Source organism: Alexandromys fortis, unplaced genomic scaffold (genome assembly GCF_014885135.2).
Source record: "Alexandromys fortis isolate MF-2015 unplaced genomic scaffold, M_Fortis_MF-2015_v1.1 scaffold_258, whole genome shotgun sequence".
Taxonomy (NCBI): Eukaryota; Metazoa; Chordata; class Mammalia; order Rodentia; family Cricetidae; genus Alexandromys; species Alexandromys fortis.
The window spans coordinates 1,219,414-1,237,121 of NW_026068132.1; the positions used below are offsets into that span (position 1 = coordinate 1,219,414).

The window sequence follows — 17,708 nt, forward strand, 5'->3', positions numbered from 1 at the left end:
GCCTGCGACACAGTTGAGACCACTGCCCAGGTCTCCAGGCTCCCAACCAGGGTGTTTACTCTGCTGCTTTGGATTCTAAAGGTCACTGGCTTGAGCAGGAAAAATCATCTTGAGTTGATCTACTACTCTGTTTGAAGAAACTGAAATCTTGAAAATTCAAGATTCAAGTCCTCAAAAGGGGAGTGCCGAGCATCAGTTAAAATGCGGCTTCATTGTTAATTACAGCATCAACGCATTACAGGTTGAAAACCTTGAATTAAAAGCTAGACTGAAGGAGGGCGCTGCACCCCTCCCTCTCCTCCTATTGAGCACGCCACCCACCCACCCTCCACACCTTCACCCTCCGCATGCGCACTAGCCCCTGCAGAATTCAGTGCCCTAATCATGAAAAGTCGTGGCCTGCAAAAGGGAAGGGGTCTCATCTCCAGGAAAGGGCAAGCATCTAAGCTCAGGCATGCCACGAGGATCAGTAGTTTGGGAACATTTGTACCGACACACAGGACCTCAGGTAGCGATTTAGTGAGTGGTATACTCTGTATAGTGCCACCTACCCAGACACCTCCAAACCGCCACACCCCCTGCCCTAGAGGCTCAGAGGAAGAGGTGAGCGTGGTCGTCGGACCCAGGGCCGCTGGAGGTCAGTCGGTCACAGCGGGCCTTGTAGAGGTCGCGCTCGCGAGCGAGTCGGGTCACCTCGGCCCGCAGTGCGTCCAGCTGGGCGGCCAAGCGGGCACGCTCGGCCTCCAGCCCGCGCCGCTGCTGCAGCCGCTTGGAGCGACAGGCCTGAGCGTAGCCGCGGTTCTTGAGCGTGCGGCGCCTCTGCTTCAGCCTCAGAGCCTCGTCGCGCCCGCAGCCCCGCAGCTGCCGGTTCAGCTCGCGCACAGACATCGAGACCAGCGCCGCGTCCGAAAATCTCTCGGGCAGCTGCGGAGGAAGAGTGCAGGGACCAGATCGGTGCAGGTCCCACCCGGCTAGACACTCGAGTCCCCACACCAGTCAGGGAATCCTTGGGATTCCAGGGAGCATGCACTTTCACCTACTGCATGCTCGCTCTTCCTATAGACCCCACCCCAAGTTCCGACACGTCCTGGACTCCAGGGTTACACGCGCGTGCACACGCGCGTACACACACACACACACACACACACACCGCCTTGTGGCCCCTCCAAGTGTCGCAGTGTGAGCTCCGCCCCCTCCCCCCCTCCTCCCCGCACTCTGGCGAGCCAATCGCGCCTCCGGTCGTACCCTTCAACTGTCCGCAATGTCCTGGGAGACCCGCGCCCAAACAGACTCTGCCCTTGCCACAGAAGACACGTTTCCCTGTCCTGAACTGCACAGCCCGGTGACCCTCAAGGATTTGGATTACATCCTAATGCCCTCAACACCCCCATCTGTGTCTATAATTAATAGGATGAGTCCCAATCCTTTCTGAGAAGGTTAGGCGCTGGGGGGAAAAAACGGAGCCATGAAAAAGCTAACTTCAACCACAGCCTTTACCCAGCTAGATTCCACACATCGTTTATCTATTTGCTTCTACATAATCGCTCATCCCCCACCACGCTCTTAAACTCTAATCCCTTTTCCCTTTGAGGCCCCTTCTAATCTTTTGTTTTGTTTTGTTTTTTGACGGGGTCTCTCTGTGTAGTGTAGCTAACCTGGAACACATTTATTGAACCAAGCTGGCTCCTAACTCACAGAAATCTGACTGAGTCTGCCTCCAGAGTACTGGGATCTTGTGGCTTCTTCCTTATCTTCTCTCTGTAATTCAACTATTCTCTTCCATTGTGAAAAATCGATGTAGTTTTCTCAAGGACCTTCCTCTGTCTTTTTCCAGAGGAAAACAACCCTCTCCAGGAATTCTCGCTCTCTTGATTGCCTCCTTCCCTACTTCTTCCTCCCCTCCGACCAACCTGTTGGTCACTTACCTGGGCATGCTGGGCTCCTGTTTCTCCTGGGCTCCCTGAATAGTAGCCATGGGGCCCTTCTACAGGGACTGGGCCCTGGTTCTGAAGCAGCTCCACAGCCTCATCAGGACTCAACCCCAGCATCTCATCAGCCCCCAGCTGCTGCTGCAGAGTGGCCAACCAATACAGCTCCTCTAGGCCTGGCCTGGGGCCCTCACTGCTGCCCACGATGCCCGGCTCACTGAAGGTGGGTGAAGGAGGCACCGAGCTGTAAGGTGTGGAGCCCAGTGAGGCTGTGGGGAGCCCAGGTCGGCCCTCTGGGGGTTCCCGCTTTATTTCAAACTTCATCAAGTCAAAGTCATTAACATATTCCATAGCCAGGGGACTCGGGGGAAGGGCCATTCTGGGAGTGAGCTGAGAGAGGTGTTCCTGCAAGGAAAAGAAAAGGTTCGAACCGTTTGAGGGGTGTCTGCCATCCCTCTCTCTATACCTCCTTCCCCCCAGACCCAAGTGCCCTGAAACTAGAGCACTGGGACTCCAGAGTAGTGATGCAGCCAGCCCGTCCTCCCTGCACAGCAGCTTCCAGGCGGCTCCTGTCAGGCAACAAGAAACTGGAGACCTGAAGGACAAAATGGTCAGCACAGCCTCTCACCCCTTCGTGCCTCTGGCATCCGTGAGAAACAGCAGCATGGCGGTGCTCCAGGGCTCCGTGGCGGCACCCCAGTACTGGGGCATGCTGAGGAGCTCTGTCATCTCCAGAGGCACAGTTCCATTTACAGTCAATTAAAATGTGGGCTTAATTAATGTGCGTGTGTGTGTGTGTGTGTGTGTGTGTGTGTGTGGCTGTGTGGCTGTGTGGCTGTGTATGTGTGTATATGTGTCTCTCTGGGTGTGGCTGTGTGTGTATGTGTGTGTCACACTAAGCTGTGGATTTTAGGGCCTAAGAACATTGTGCTGTTATCTTTATCTCTGAAAGCCTTCAGTATCACTGAACACATCTGTTCTATGGGTCTATTTACACATCTGTTCTATGGGTCAACAGACAAACCTCTTCTTCTCTAAGAGGGTTTCTATGGGGAAAAGGTTCTAGAAAGATCTGGACCAGGTGGCCACTCTTCTCTCCTCAAGGCCAATCCCTCCTAAGAGAACCCAGGAGGGCAGATCTTCTTTGATTCAGAACCCGCTATGTTAATGTGAGTTTGAGCAGATTGCCTTCGCTTTCTGACCCTGTGGGCAATTAGGCTTTGAAAACTTCCCTGAAGACTGTTCTGTGGAACACTAATTCTGAGACATGCCCTAGAAGAGATTTATACACAGGTAACTTTAGGGAAGGCTACCTCTTAGCCCCATCTCTTGCAGATTCACAAGCATGAAAGTATGTTAACCCAAGAAGTCCTTGAGCAAATGCGGTTCAACAGAGTGTGCCAAATCTCCAACACGGAGGAACTCTTCTGTGTTCAGCTCCGGCTAGTTTACCTCACTAGTTCACATGTCCCAGTGTGGACGTCCCAGCTCTAGTTCAGCCCCCAATTCCCTAGGTCCAGAAGTGGACGTGCTCAGAGTCTTGTCCCCCAGGCTTGGGCTCTAGCTGCCTCTTGACTCCCTCTTTTCTTCAGCCACATCTCAGATTCCACACTGAGCAGAAAGGTGGACAAGGAGACAAGGCTTCTCTTCCTTTCCAGGGGAGAGATGTCCTCTGCAGAACCACTCAACCATGAGGAAACAGGGGTGCTAGAAGGAGCTCTAGCCTTTGGCAAAAAGAAGATGGCGTGACACTGCCTGGGGTGTCCAGAGAGACAGGAGACATTAAACACTAAGCAGGGACAGTTGCTTATCTTTCTGAGATGGCAGCAGCCAGAGCAGGAATGGGGCAGGTACAGAAGAGTGAGAACATAAGATAGGACGGAGAGCAGACTGTAGGGCTCTAGGGGGCAGGCCCAGCACCAGGTCACCAGACATACTCACTTTAGGAAGGGCAGAGATGACGTAGTTGGTGTCAGAATCAGAAAGGCACTGCTTTGCCAGAGACTAGAGACTCCATAGAGCAGGGTCTGGCGCCCCTGTCTTCAGAACAAGGGGGCTATGGGTACAGAGCCCAAAGGGCTCTCTTAAAGAGCTAGTTCTTTGAGATCATCTGTAGCCTTGGAGCCTCAGCCAATGAGATAAAGAGCTTATTTGCATATCTCATTGGCCTGGGGCAGGGATGCTGAGGACAGTGAAGGGCAGGTACCACCAGTTCTCAAAAAAGGAAAAGGGGCATCTGCCCCCCAAGAAAGCTTCTTATTGGTGGCCGCACTTATATATGCGTATCACCATGCATATGACATAACCTCAGGTCAGTCAGCCTAGGGCTGGTCATAGTCCAGGCAAACTCCATCTTTTAGGATTCTGCACAATACACCATCCCCGCCCATTCTCGGCTGGCTTGCTGGGTCCTGCTTTCTCTTTTCAAGCATCCTCTCATTCCAGCCCCCGCCCACCTTCACCCTGGCTAACCTTATAGCTCTTAGAGACACTGTATTAGAAAGATAAGCAACTTTCTCCACGAAGAATCCCACTCTGGAAAACCTAGCCCTAAGAAGAGCTTGAGAGAAGGGACAGAAAAAAACGGGGCCGGACTCCTTGTCTTTTCTCAGGTCACCAAGAAGGGCTGAAATCTAATCACAACATGTTCATCAGGTATGCTTCTGTAACTAACGACCCTCAGGAGCCCTCTGCTTCCTCTCACCTTTTCCCTGTGTGGGTCTCAGTCCCCCCCCCCTCTCCTCCTTGCTCACTCATTATGATTCCCAGATGGCTGGGATGTGACCTACATTTTCAGTCTAATCTCCTAACACCTCTTAGGGCTATCATCCCCCAGTGGGAGCTGGAGCAGGGATACTAAGACTTAGCCAAGGAGATGTTTAAACCTGCCTGAAGCTGTTTAAATAGGGTCTGTACTAGAATAAACTCTAGATATTAAAGGGTATTCCCCCACCTTCTGAGGACACCCAGAAAGTTAGTTAGTAGATCTTCTTTCCCAATGCAGAGTAAGGTCTTGGCTCTGTCAGTTCCAAGAGTCTTCAGTTATAACAATTAACTTAGTCCCAGTCTTAGGCGTTACCAAAGAGCTAGGAGATGCAGATGACTTAAGACTATGGCTCCCAAAGTATGGTCCTCAGATCAGCAATAACAGCATCTCTTGGGGACTTGAAGAAACCAATTCTCTGGCTTTACCTCAAACTCACAGAATCAGAAACTCTGTAGTAGGATATAGACATCGGTGATTTAATAAGCCTTCCAGCGATTCTGGCACACACTAACGTTTAAGAACCACTGGTCTACAGATGCCTACATTCAACCCATCTTCTCCCCCCTCCCTCCCTCTCTCCCTCCCTCCCTCCCTCCCTCCCTCCCTCCCTCCTCTCTCTCTCTCTCTCTCTCTCTCTCCCTCNTCTCTCTCTCTCTCTCTCTCTCTCTCTCTCTCTCTCTCTCTCTCTCTCTCTGTGTGTGTGTGTGTGTGTGTGTGTGTGTGTGTGTGTGTGTGTACCCGTACTACATCAGTTTTCCATCACTGCTTGGATATAAAAACCCCCAAAGGCCCCTGTGTTGAAGGCTTGTTTCCAGAGAAGGGTGCAACTGAGAAGCATTCAGATGAGGGTGTTAAACTTCTCAATGAGTTTATCAGTTGAGGAGTTCACACACAATCGGCTGGGAGGTGGGGCCTAGATGGAAGAAATATGCCTGTGAATGATATATCTTTTCCTTAGTTCACTCTTGTATCTTCTCCCTCCCTCCCTCCCTCCCTCCCTCCCTCCCTCCCTCCCTCCCTCCCTCTTTCTCCTCACTGCCCACCATTGGCTTCACCAATATTCTCCATCATGATGTTATTAGATTTCTCCACCATGATGTTAGATTTTGGACCAAAGCAATAGTAACCATCCACTGAAACTGAAACCATTGGCCCACGGAAATCTCTCCTCCTTCCTTTTTTCCTAGGTGTCTCACACACACACACACACACACACACACACACACACACACACACACACACACAACTAACAGACAGTTGCTCCAATAAATACCTAAAGTAATCAACTTTAATTGGAAAGAGGTTTGTGCTGGGGTGGTAGGGGCACACACCATTAATCCCAGTTCTCTGGAGGAGGCAGAAGCAGGAGGATCTCTGTGAGTTCGAGGCCAGCCTGATCTACAGAGTGAGTTCCAGGACAGCAAGGACTGTTACACAAAGTCGGGGGTCGGGGGAGGGATTGTTTTGCTGCCATAGAGATTTCAATCTGTGAACACTTGGCCCCATTGTTTATTGTCTAGAGTGAGCATGACACACCTTAAAGGCTACTCATGCGAAAGAGGAAGGGGCTAGGGCCCTGTCTTCCTCACAGATACACCCCATGACAAGAAGCTGTCCCACGAGGCCCCACCACTAGAAATTTTCACCACCATCCAATAGTGACAAGTTTTAAACTCATGTGCCTTTGGAGGACTTTTGGGGGTTTATTTGTTTTTAGAGATTGAGTTTCTCTGTGTTAACAGCCCTGACTGTCCTGGAACTTGCTTTGTGGACCAGGCTGGCCTTGATCTCACACAGAGATCCACCTGCCTCTGCTTCCCTAGTGCAGGGTATAAAGACACGTGCCACCAGGCCCAGCCTTGGAGGACATTGGAAATCCAAGTTTTCTCCACATAGACTAGAGACCTAGGTCATCTGTCATGACTTCCCCACCCTTGGGTCTCTCTTATGTGCAGCCTCTTGTCACTGTGCAAATAGGATTGCCACTCTTCACCTGGACCTGTTGCTTGTTTTCTCAGGAAAAAAAAAACAGGAAGTTTACAGCCCAGAAACAGCCACACAATGGGAATAGGGATGATGAAAGCAAGGAAGCCCACGTACATGCCCGTGGAATGCTGTGCAGTGGACAACCAAGAAAGAGCGCCTAGAATTTCCCTAAAGGAAAAGGGTTTGGCAGCATCGAGTGCAGACCCTTTTTATGCCTGCCCTGAGCTAGCCAGACACTTGCTCCCACCAGGCAGCTGTCGGCTCTCTCCTGATCCTCTTGTTTACAGGAGGACTCAGAGAAGACATGGGAGGGCTAAGCTGCTGAGGGGCGAAGGGAGTAGGGCCAAACAAGCTCAGGCAAGCAGAGCCCCTCCAGCTTCAGACCCTCCCTGGGCAAAGGTGTTGGGATGTGATGGCCAGGCTCAGAGAAGCACCGTGCTCACTAGTGGAAACCCGGGAGGCAGAGAACAGCCAAGCATACCAGGGAGGACTTGAAGAATAAGAAGTAGATAATGACCCTAAAAGACTCCTGGACATGTGAAGAAAGAGGGAGGACCAGGGACAAAGAAGACGGAGTTCTCTGTGCTCGGTGGTAGAGTGCATTCAATCCCCAACACTTATTACCAAAAAAAAAAAAAAAATGAAGGCAAGTTAGGTTACACATGCCTGTAAACACAGAACTGGGGAAACCCAGACAGGAGCATCGTAAGTTCAAGGCCAACTTGAACTACAGTAGGAGAGGGGAGGAGAAGAGAAAGAACGAAAGAAAGAGAGAGAGAGAGAGAGAGAGAGAGAGAGAGAGAGAGAGAGAAAGAGAAAGAAAATGAAGGGAGGGAGGGAGAAGGAAAGAAAGGGAGGGAAGGAAGGAGGGAAGGAGGGAGGGAGGGAGGGAGGGAGGGAGGGAGGGAGGGAGGGAGGAAGGAATGACACGGAGACAACGTTCTAGGATGTCACTCACCCCCGCCTCCTCTGCTCTGTACGTTAATATTAGAATCCTGAAAGACCAGTTCTCACCCCTAATTTTGATTTTGACTTTGCTATGTAGCCCAGGCTTACTCAAGGTCACAGCCCTCTGCATCACCTTCTGGAGTGCTGGTGTTACAGGTACACACACTGCCACTCCTGAGGTCACCTCTAGTTCTCTTCTCTTCTCCCCTCCCCTCCCCTCCCCTCCCCTCCCCTCCTCTCCCCTCTCCTCTCCTCTCCTCTCCTCTCCTCTCCTCTCCTCTTCTCTTCTCTTCTCTTCTCTTCTCTTTCTCCTAATAAGCCCAAAGATCTCCCAGCATACCCCATATATATTTGACAAATATTTGCTAGACACCAGTTATTCTGCTAGGCATAACGGATACTCAGTGACCTAGGCTACCGCTGGCCTACCCTTCATGGAGCCTAGAGACTGATGAAACTGAAATCACATCACTAACTTTATCCAGTGGTTCTCAGCCTTCCTGATGCCACGACCCCTTTACTGCAGTTCCTCATGAAGTGGTGACCCCCAACCATAAAATTACCTTTGTTGTTACCTCATAAGTCTAATTTTGCTACTGTTAGGAATCGTAGTGTAAATATCTGTGTTTTCCAGGAGTATTAGGTGACCCCTGTGAAAGGGTTATTTGACCCCCAAAGAGGTCACTGCTCGCAAGTTGAGAACCACAGCTTTAGTCCCAGGCAGAGGCGACCTCTGACCTGTATTCTCTGATTTGGAAGCTCGACGCTGGTCTTTCTAAGACTAAACCCACCCCATAGTGTAAAACATCCAACCTTTCTCTGGTTCCTCAGAATCACACTCCAGGTATCCAGAAATTTCCTGTCCAAAGAGTTCATTCCTGGTTCTAGGCTCACATTGGCCTTTTTCCTGGGCTTACCCTTCTATGGCTGGACCCTGAGTCCAGAGGGTGACTTTCAGGAGGCTGAGGACAGAGATGGATATTTGTATGAACATAGTCCCTTACAGACCAAAATGGCGTCTGAAGTGGGAAGAGAGGCTGATCCTCATCTGAAAGCTGCCTTTCCCCACATCACCGCATTCTGGACAGAACCCTGAGGACTCGATGTAATCACCAAATTTGAACAAGTCTTTCTAGACTACTATGAAGTATGTATGTGTAAATGCAGAAAAATTAAAAACATGTTTTATTTAATACTCATTACCTTAAATTATTTATACTTGTTTCAATGGAAGTACTAGGGATTGGAGATTGAATCTACGATCTCAGTGCATGACAGAGAAGTACTCTACCCATGAATTCTTTTTGGGGTGGGGTGGGCAGTCTCACCAGGCTGCCTGGACTGGCCTTAAACTTTGGATCCTTTTGTTTGACACCTCCCCACCAAGTAGCTGGGATTAAAGGCGCATATCACCTCACACAGATGAATCATACATTTTACATATTTAAACACAAAGCTCACAAGCTACTATTTGTACTCTTGTCCCAGGCACAGAGATGTTTCTACATTAAATGTACATACAGACAGGCTGGAGAGATGGCTCAGCAGTTACTCTTCCAGAGGACCCAGGTTGGATTTCCAGAACCCACAGGACCCCTCACAATTACCTGCAACTCCCATTGCAGGGATCTAACACCCCCTTCTGGCCTCTGTGGGAACTGCACACAATCATGCTAACAAAAAAGATTTTTTTAAAAAAAACATTCTCTTCCCACCCACAATATTCATATTCATTTGTTTATTTCCAATCAAGGGTGCATTCCTGTCATATACAAGTTCTGGCCTTAGAATTTAGAAGACTGTCTTTGTCATACAAAATATCTATGCTCACTTGAAAGCTTCCAAAAATTTAACAGTTTACAGCCTTAGAATTTATTTTTAAAATGTGGTTGCTAGTGGCGAAGCATCTCCAGGGACTCTGGCAACTCTTCACCTAAATGTTCCTTACTGACAGTGCCCTCTGCCCAAGCCCTGAGTGCATGCCTAGCATCATCTTGTCCCAGTGGGAATTTATTATGCAGAGCCATATACTTCCTGTCTTGTTCCTATCGGCTAGGCCAGTAGGATGGGCGGCATCTCATTTGGTCCCTCAGATGCTGGCAGCTTTGTGAGCTGACTCTTTACCGTTGCTGGAATTGTTCTGCTTTTAACTCAACTTATATCTGTGGAATCCTTCCTGCCTTCCAGAAAATGAAAAATCATGGGTTTTTTTTTACATTGTTTCTAGAATTTAAAGTAGAAAATGATGACACAATCCAAAATTTTCTTATTTCAGAACATGACAATAGATTGTTTTAACATACACTCAAGATCAGAATATGTTGCCCTCTGGGTTTAGATTGACTGTTGACTCCGGGGGTTTTGATCAATACCAGCAAAGCCTTTTCCACTAGGCATGCTCAGAACTTTGGCGTGTGCATTTGTGCACGAGCACGTGTGCTCCTGGGAGGGTGTGTGCATGCAAGTGTCCATCAGCATCACTTCCTGCCTGAGACAGAATTACATTCCTGGTTCTGTGTGAGGAGAAGGGTGGATAAAAGAACATAAAATAGCTCTCATTTAGTTTTAATTAAGATTAATGTTAATTGTTCTCAGAACTGGACTCTTTTTTTCCTCAAAATTAAAGATTTTTTTCTTTTGGATTTAGTGTAGTATTGCTAGCGGAAGCCAGTTTGGCATGGGGAAAGATGTCAGACTTTTGAAAGGTGTGCAGCCTAATTTAAAGCCAAATCCTGAACCTTTTTAAAGAACAATAAAACATTTTACACACACACAAAAAAAAATGTGGGCCGGGCGGTGGTGGCGCATGCCTTTAATCCCAGCACTCGGGAGGCAGAGGCAGGTGGATCTCTGGGAGTTCGAGGCCAGCCTGGTCTACAAGAGCTAGTTCCGGGACAGGCACCAAAGCTACAGAGAAACCCTGTCTCAAAAAACCAAAAAAAAAAAATTTGGTTGCGAAAAAGTCAAACACCACTCTAGTATCTTAAAATGATTTGGTTCTGTATGTTCATTAACTTCATTCAAGACTCGTTCCATTTAGCTATGGAAAAATTTTTTGTTCATTCATGAAAATATGTACCAATCAAATACAGTTGTTTATCTGCTTAAACAAGCAAAAAATTCTCTCTCTCTCTCTCTCTCTCTCTCTCTCTCTCTCTCTCTCACACACACACACACACACACACACACACACATTTTTTATTTTGAAACAGACAGATATCTGACTATATTACCTGGGCTTACCTGTGGCTTCTGTACTTAAACCATCCTCAGGCCTCAGCCTCCAAAGCAGCTGTGACTCCAGGTGCAAACTAATCCTTTTAATTGAGATGAGTGCGCTAAAGAAGGGCAGGATGCTACGAGACTTTATTCCATAAAGATGTGATATTTATTTGTGCATTGATTTGCTTATTTGGAGAAAGAAAGAGAGTGGAGGTAAAAGAGCAAATTGCAGGCACCAGTTCTCTCCTATTCTGTAGGTCCCAGCCACCAAACCAAGGTGATAAGTCTTAGCAGCCAGAGCCTTGGCTTGGTGGGCCATCTCTCTGGCGCCGTGAAGATGTACTCTAATAGGAGCTGTGGCGGGAACCTTCCTGGAATAAGCATCCCAACACCAATATAGAAGAGAGTAGCTGTCAGTGGTGGGCCAAAGCTCTTGAAAGGCTTCGATACCAGATCTAGTTTGTACTCTCATTTTCTACTCTAAAACCACGAGGTGGGGTAGTCAAACAAGCAAGATTTTGCAGGAGCGCACATGGCATTCAGCAGATGGCTCCAGGCAACGGCCCATGCTTTCAGCTGTTTCTCCAGGTCATTCTGTTCCCGGTAGCGAGTGAAGTCATGCACTAGGCTGTCCAAGCAGCGCTTTAAGCAAATCACTAAATGAATCAATAAATCATTGTCTCAGAATTGACCTTTTCTACCTTAGTCTGCTTCCAAGTAAGGGACAGGCTGCCCTAAAGAAGTCACATTAAACTAAGACTAGTCAAATAATCAAACCTGAAAACCTGAAGAGGGTGGAGATTCCAGGCGGCAGGGAGAACCTCTGAAAGGCTCTGTGGTAGGAAGGAGGTAGACGGAATCGTCAAACCGAAGACTGACCAGCCAGAGGGTAGTGAAGAAGGGGAGCGAAACAACGACAGGTCGGAAGGAACAAGGTAGAGCAGGGCCGGCCACTTCAAGGATAAGACGTAGGCTTTCTTTATGGGCAATGAGAAGCTGCTGCAGGTTTGTCGGTGGTGACACGGCTGGGATCACATTTGTCCATGAAAAGATCTATTCTGAACTTTTGTTTGTGCAGGGGAGCAAAGCGGACCAGAGGTGGAGCCTGGAGCCCAGACACGTTTGAGCAGAGTTTGCGGATATTGAAACCTGGTGCCGGCACCAAAGTCCAGTGGTGTGTGGAGAGGCAGCTTCCGGTGGTGGACACTAATCCGGGACCATCCCGCCCTCTGCTGGATCACACTATGTCTGACTGCAAGGGACTCTGCGTATAAACTGGTAGCCTCGAATCTACCTGTGCCCACTTGGATGGATACAAAACGGCTTATTGGGACAGACTTTCATGGGGAGTGAAAGGGCTAGAGAGAGGGGAAAATGAATGATGTTGCCGTTGCAATCAGTGTAATCCATAGGCATAGGCGCTGAGGAGCTGCAACGGTCCTGTAAAGTTAGCTTGAATTGAGGCAGAGGTGAGCTTCTGTATTCCTCCAAGGACCAGTCATTAGATACAGCGTCCCTGGAGGGGGCATTGCATTTGCCAGCACGGCCCCCTTTGGTCTCGGAGCATGTTTACGTATGTACAGCCGGTCCCTTTATCTTCAGCTCCCCTTCGCCACGGTGCTTAAGAGGGCACAGGAGGGCCTTTTTAGCCCGGTTCACCTGCCCTGTTTTTAACTCCCTGTGGCCAAACATGGCCCAAAATATTCAGTTTATTTTGGGGGGATTGTTTGTGCAATTGTTTTTGAGGCAGAGTCTCACTCCGTACCCCAGGCTGGCCTCCGAATTATGGTAATCTCTCCACCACAGTTCCTGAGTAGCAGGATTGCAGGTGTGAGCCATCCTCAGAAAATGCATAACTTTATAATGTATCGTTCACCTTTGAATATGAAGTGTCCCCCTAGGTCTGTGTATTGACGGACAGGCTTTGAGGAATGATTGGATTCTGAAGGTTCTGATCTAATTGACAGATTGCTGTCTTTGACAGACATAATCTGATACCATTATTGGAAGGTTGTGAAAAGTGGGAGACAGAACGTCGTTGGGAGAAGTATGTCACTAGGGCTGTGTCCTCAGAGATCTGTCTTGACCTGATAGTGCCTGTTTGCTTGCTTTTTTGCTCTCTGCTTCCTAGGAAGTGAGCAGCCTTCCTTTCCTGTGCTCCCGTCACCATGGCGACCTCTCTCTAAGGACCCAGAGACAACAGAGTTGGCCATGATGGACGAAAACCTCTGAGCTAATGAACTGTCCCACCCCCACCACCTTGTTTACTTCAGCCATAGGAAAAGTAGCTAACAAGAATGACATTCTTGGTGCCGTGATAAAATATCAAAGCTTCTTGCCCTGTTCCACCCAGGAAATGAACCATCCCTGCTGCGCAGCACCCTCCAGTGAAAAGTCAGGTGGAGTTGTCGTAGTTAGCGGATAGGCTGTGCTGGTATCATATTGCTTGTGTTCATTCAGGCATTATTTTACTTACTAATTGCCACGAAGTTCAAGAGTCATGGCGATGGCAAACGATTTTCCTTCGGACATATCATCAGATCAATGGTAACCTAACCCTATGTCATATTTTCTCTCATCAGGTAGGCACTGGATCATCTCACGTCATAGAAAGAATGGTAAAATGAGGCTCTGAAAAAGACTATAAGGCCAGGCATGGGTGGCACACTCCTTTAATCCCAGCACTAGGAAGGCAGAGGCAGACGGATCTCTGTAAACTTGAGACCAGCCTTGTCTACATAGTGAGTTCCAGGCCAGTCAGTGGTGCCTAGCAAGACCCTGACTCAAGAAAAAAGACTGTATATATTCACCACGTCCATCATAGTATGCTGTCATAATTAATCTCTTAGTATTCTATTTGTTTGTTTCTTTAATTTATTTATTTATTTGTTATGTATACAATGTTCTGTCTGTGTGTATGCCTGCAGGCCAGAAGAGGGCACCAGACCTCATTACAGATGGTTGTGAGCCACCATGTGGTTGCTGGGAATTGAACTCAGGACCTCTGGAAGAGCAGGCAATGCTCTTAACCGCTGAGCCATCTCTCCAGCCCCTGTTTGTTTGTTTCTTGAAACAGGATCTCTCTACATAGCCCTGGCTGTCCTGGAACTCACTCTGTAGATCAGCCTGACCTAGAACTTGCAGCTACCAGCCTGCCTCTGCCTCTGCCTCTGCCTCCCAAGTGCTAGAACTAAGGCACGCACCACTATGACTGGCTCACTCTCATTATTTTTTAACCTGTTTATCTCTGTAGGCGTATGTAGTGTATATATGTACATGTTCATGTGTGTACAGGTACATACCCACATATGTGCACACGTGGGGGTCAGAGGTCAATGTTAGATTTTTACTCTGTTGTTGAAATATGAGCGGCGGGCTGCGTCCCCGGCACCCGGCCGCCCGCATGGCTAGCTTATACCCAGAAATAATTACACGGAAACTGTATTCTTTCAAACACTGCCTGGCCCGGCTAGGTCCAGTTTCTTATTGGCTAGCTCTTACATATTGTTCTAACCCATTTCTAATATTCTGTGTAGCCCATGAGCTGGCTTACCAGAGAGGATCTTAACCTGCATCTGTCTGGAGTGGGAGCATCATGGCGACTCCTCCTCTAACCTTCTTTCTCCCAGAATTCTCTTCTGTATACTCCGCCTACCTAATTTTCTATCCAATAAAATGGGCCAAGGCAGTTTCTTTATTAGTAAGAAATCATTCCCACATCATTTCCCCTTTTTCCGTTTAAACAAAAAAGAAAGGCTTTAACTTTAGCATAGTAAAATTACATATAACAAAACAGTTATCAAGTAAGAATTACAGTTACAATATTTATATCTATTTTATCTCTTATCATAACTAAGGAAAACTATAACTATTTATTCTTCAACTCCATCAAAGACTCCAGAAGGATATAATATTATCTAAGTAAACAAGAAATAAGAAAACTCTAGAAATGACAGAGACATCTCGCTGCCTGGACAGTCACCCAAAGTTCCTCTGTACCGTTGGGGCATCCATCTTCGGCCTACAGGCCCATGGTATCCAGATACATTTCCATGAAGCAGGAAATTTTAAAGACAGTTCAGTCACTTTCTGCTGTGTTCTGTAGAATGTCTTGTAGACTCTTTCATGAATCAGGAACCCCGAAAGACCATCTCACCTTTAGGCAAGTTCAGCAGTCCTCTCTCTGAGGGTTCTCTGTGTCCAGTTTATGCAACAGTCCAGGCAAGAGCAGTTTCTTGCCCAAATGACTATCCAACTCCATAAGGATCCTCTTCGATGCCCATCTTCCTCTTGAAGTAGCTGGTGCTGCCAGGAGCAGACGTGTCTCCTTGTCATGAAAAGTCCTAAGTTATTAAAATATTTTAAATGCCATATTCTGCAGTCTTTGAAAGATATGAAGAATGCCTATCTAATTGAAATATATCTCTATATATCTAGAAAATCTAACTAACATGACTACAAGCTTAACTATTAGCAATGATTATCCATTAACAACCTATATTTCCTAATTATACATTACATTTTAAGTGAACTACATAATCACAATACCTTAATCAAGTTCAAAAATACATATACATATAACAAAATTGACCTTAAAATCCATACCAATGCAAATTATTCATATCTATATCATATCCCCCTTTAAATGTAAAAGAACATTTATAAACAATATTTGGGAACATGGGCGTAGTTTTTTCTCTCCAAACTGCTTCCTGCTGAATGGGGGCACTGTTAATCAGATCATTTAGGGTGTAACCTGTGTGTCAGGTTCATCTCGGTTGGCAGTTGAGTGAAGTAATTTTTTGAGGGTGTTCACAGCAACCTTTCAGGAGGGCGTGGTCTATCATACCATACCGGGATAGATGCAATCCATAGGGTCACATCCTCTGTGGAAACAAAAGAAGACCCTCTCCAAAGCATCATATCCTTAGATCCAAATTTTGAAGTCAAGATACCTTTAGAACATATGTGCAGGTTCAGCTTAGCAGCCCATATAATAAAATGTCTCTTTGTACTTAGCTCCTTCACAGTCAAAAATTTTAAAGAAAACACAATGTACATAATCCAGACTCTCTGTGAATTTTTCATTTTTACGTGGCTTATTTTTCTTTATTTCTCTTAATCTATAACTATCTGTACTTCTGTACTCTGTCTCTTTAAAGACTTTACCCTTTTTCTTTTTAAGACATTAACTTTATTCTTTATATTCTCTTTTTTTCCCCAAGCCTACGTACATTCATCCAACGGTGTCTGAATCTGTTTTACTGTGAATCTGTATTTTTTTTTTTATTATCCAGGAGCATTTCTTAAAATGTTAAGCATTTCTTAAAAACTTAAGTTGCACCATGTATAGGTAATACGGTACTGCCTGTGTCCTGCCCAGTCTAAACCTTAACTGCACGGTTTTAAGGTAATTACGGTAGTTCCTGCCTGAGATCAGCACAGTTCAGCAAGGAGCAGCCGCTCCTGCCTCAGAGTCATTTGGTGCTTTTGAGCTGAGCACAGTTACAGGCAAACAGCAGTTTACATTGGAGCCGCAATCAGCAATTTAATTTTGAGACTGAGTGTGCAGCACAGAAACTCTTTTTATCCAAGTTACAGCCAAATCTGACACGCAGAGCACTGCGCAGTCTGAAAACGCGTCTCTGTATGGCAGCAGGAATCCGCCATGCTCTTCCGCCTGCCTAAGCCTGATTCCGCCATCTGCCCAGGTGTAGGCAGGGAACGCTGAGCCATCGGCAGGTCTCAGAGCAATCTCCTCCGATCCCAAGTGGGAACAGAAACATCCAGTCCCATAAAAGCCTTGAAATGCTTTAAAGCCAGAGTTCACGCTGGCAGCACAGCACCAGGAAGCCGCGCTTTAAAATGACGCAGCTTTTTTTCTCTGCTGCTGTTGCTGAATCAGGAATCTCTCTACAGCACGCCACCAACAAAACAGCAAAAATCTGTGTTAAACTCTCTCTCCCTTATTTTTAAGCCTTCTCAGGTTTTTAAGTGGATTTAGCCCATCACGTCTGGGCGCCATCTGTTGAAATAGGAGCGGCAGGGCTGCGTCCCCGGCACCCGGCCGCCCGCATGGCTAGTTTATACCCAGAAATAATTACACGGAAACTGTATTCTTTCAAACACTGCCTGGCCCGGCTAGGTCCAGTTTCTTATTGGCTAGCTCTTACATATTGTTCTAACCCATTTCTAATATTCTGTGTAGCCCATGAGCTGGCTTACCAGAGAGGATCTTAACCTGCATCTGTCTGGAGCGGGAGCATCATGGCGACTCTTCTCTAAGCTTCTTTTTCCCAGCATTCTCTTCTGTCTACTCCGCCTACCTAATTTTCTGTCCTATGAGGGCCGAGGCAGTTTCTTTATTATTAACCAATGAAATCAACAGATAAGATACAAGACCCACCTCCATCACTCTATTGTTTGCCTTATAAACAAGGCCTCTCACTGAACCTGGAACTCACAAATTCAGCTCGACTGACTGTACAATGAGCTCCAGAGAGCCTCTGTCTTTGTCTCTCCAGATCAGAGTCATGAACCACATAGACCAGCACTTTTTTAAACGTTTGTGTACATGTGTGTGTGTGTGTGCAAGTGTGTATGTGTGTGCATGCACCCAAGTGTTCATATGTGGAGTCCAGGGGTCAGCATAGGCGTCTTCCTCTGTTGCTCTCCACCTTAATTTTTGAGAAAGGGTCTCTCACTGTACCTGGAGTTCATAAATTAGCAAGACTGACTGGTCAGTGGACCTGAGATCTTCCTCTCTGCCTCTCAGGACTGGGATTGAAGATGTCTGCCACCAAACGCAGCTTCTTATCTGGGTCCTGGGAATCCAAATTCAGTTCCTCATGTTTGCT

The 17,708-nt window shown here is 47.2% G+C and overlaps 1 protein-coding gene across 1 annotated transcript; it reads right to left on the bottom strand.

The window, feature by feature from the left end:
• Positions 1–357: 357 nt before the first annotated feature.
• Positions 358–10,991, bottom strand: Nrl (neural retina leucine zipper). The gene is made up of 3 exons (XM_050126061.1): positions 10,873–10,991; positions 1,926–2,333; positions 358–924 (listed from the first exon to the last, which is right to left on the bottom strand). Exons 2-3 carry the CDS (start codon positions 2,304–2,306, stop codon positions 592–594), a joined length of 714 nt encoding a protein of 237 aa, XP_049982018.1. The 5' UTR covers positions 2,307–2,333; positions 10,873–10,991; the 3' UTR covers positions 358–591.
• Positions 10,992–17,708: the final 6,717 nt, after the last annotated feature.